We start from the raw sequence: 866 nt of genomic DNA, 5'->3' as shown, positions 1-866 counted from the left end.
AAAAAAAAAAAAAAAAAAAAAAAAAAAAAAAAAAAAAAAAAAAAAAAAAAAAAAAAAAAAAAAAAAAAAAAAAAAAAACAGAACACAAACATCGCATCGAAAATTTCAAACGACAATAAAACAAACAAGAAACTCACATAGATGTTGAGCTGCCGCATAAAGCTAGAGAAATTACTGTGCTTAAAGTACTTGGGAAGCAAGTGGACAGAGAAATGAGTCATGTCCAGAATCGTAAAGCTATCATCCCTCGGACTCCACGAGATAATGGAATTGGTTGCCTCATCGTCGACCATCTCGTACAATTTCTTCAGAAAAGGCGCCACCGAAGATCCCTGCCGCTCCCCCGCGGATTTCACCATCGCAAAATTCTCGAAGTCCGATGAGATTAGATAGCGTAATTAGGAGGAAAGCAAAAGGATAAAGGAAGAAATTAGAAGGAAAGCATAGAAAAATGATTCGGGTAATTGGGTAGAACAGGAAGAATTTTGGGGTTTATCCCTTTTTCGCCGCGTCGTGTGGTTGGGTTATTGAGAGGCAGGCATGTCAGTGGACGCTTCTCTTCTCCGCGGTTTGCTTTCGCCATCGGTGCTGTTCTAAGGAGAGATCTTGTAGTAATTTCACCACTTACATCGTGCCACGTGTATTTTGGTTTTCTAAATCGAATTTCAAAGCCTCAATTAATTATATTTCCTTTTTTTGTTCGACAGTTATCTTGGGCAGCACTCAAAATGCTGGTATTTGCCTCCTCAATTATTTCAACATATACAGTGTCACAACAGCACTCTGTAATGGACTCACTTTCACTATAGGGTTACTCTATAAGTAAATTTAGATTCACTTTGTCCACAACCACACTTTTTGTTGCG

General features: G+C 38.0%; 1 protein-coding gene across 3 annotated transcripts in view; it reads right to left on the bottom strand.

The window, feature by feature from the left end:
* LOC111491273 (heat stress transcription factor A-8-like) overlaps nucleotides 1–542 on the bottom strand; it is a 5,608-nt gene extending 5,066 nt beyond the window's left edge. For 2 of the 3 annotated variants that reach the window (XR_002719688.1, XM_023140111.1), the window contains exon 1: nucleotides 138–542. Coding sequence is in view for 1 of the 3 variants with exons in the window: in XM_023140111.1 (XP_022995879.1) it covers nucleotides 138–359 (222 nt within the window). In the remaining 2 variants the exon portion in view is untranslated. The remainder of the gene's footprint in view (nucleotides 1–137) is intronic. The other variant, XM_023140124.1, reaches the window with a different exon arrangement.
* Between the last annotated feature and the right edge of the window lie 324 nt (nucleotides 543–866).

The sequence above is a fragment of the Cucurbita maxima genome, unplaced genomic scaffold (assembly GCF_002738345.1).
Source record: "Cucurbita maxima cultivar Rimu unplaced genomic scaffold, Cmax_1.0 Cma_Scf00001, whole genome shotgun sequence".
NCBI lineage: Eukaryota > Viridiplantae > Streptophyta > Magnoliopsida > Cucurbitales > Cucurbitaceae > Cucurbita > Cucurbita maxima.
Note: the sequence above shows the minus strand (reverse complement) of the source record. Positions and strands in the feature narration are given on the sequence as shown.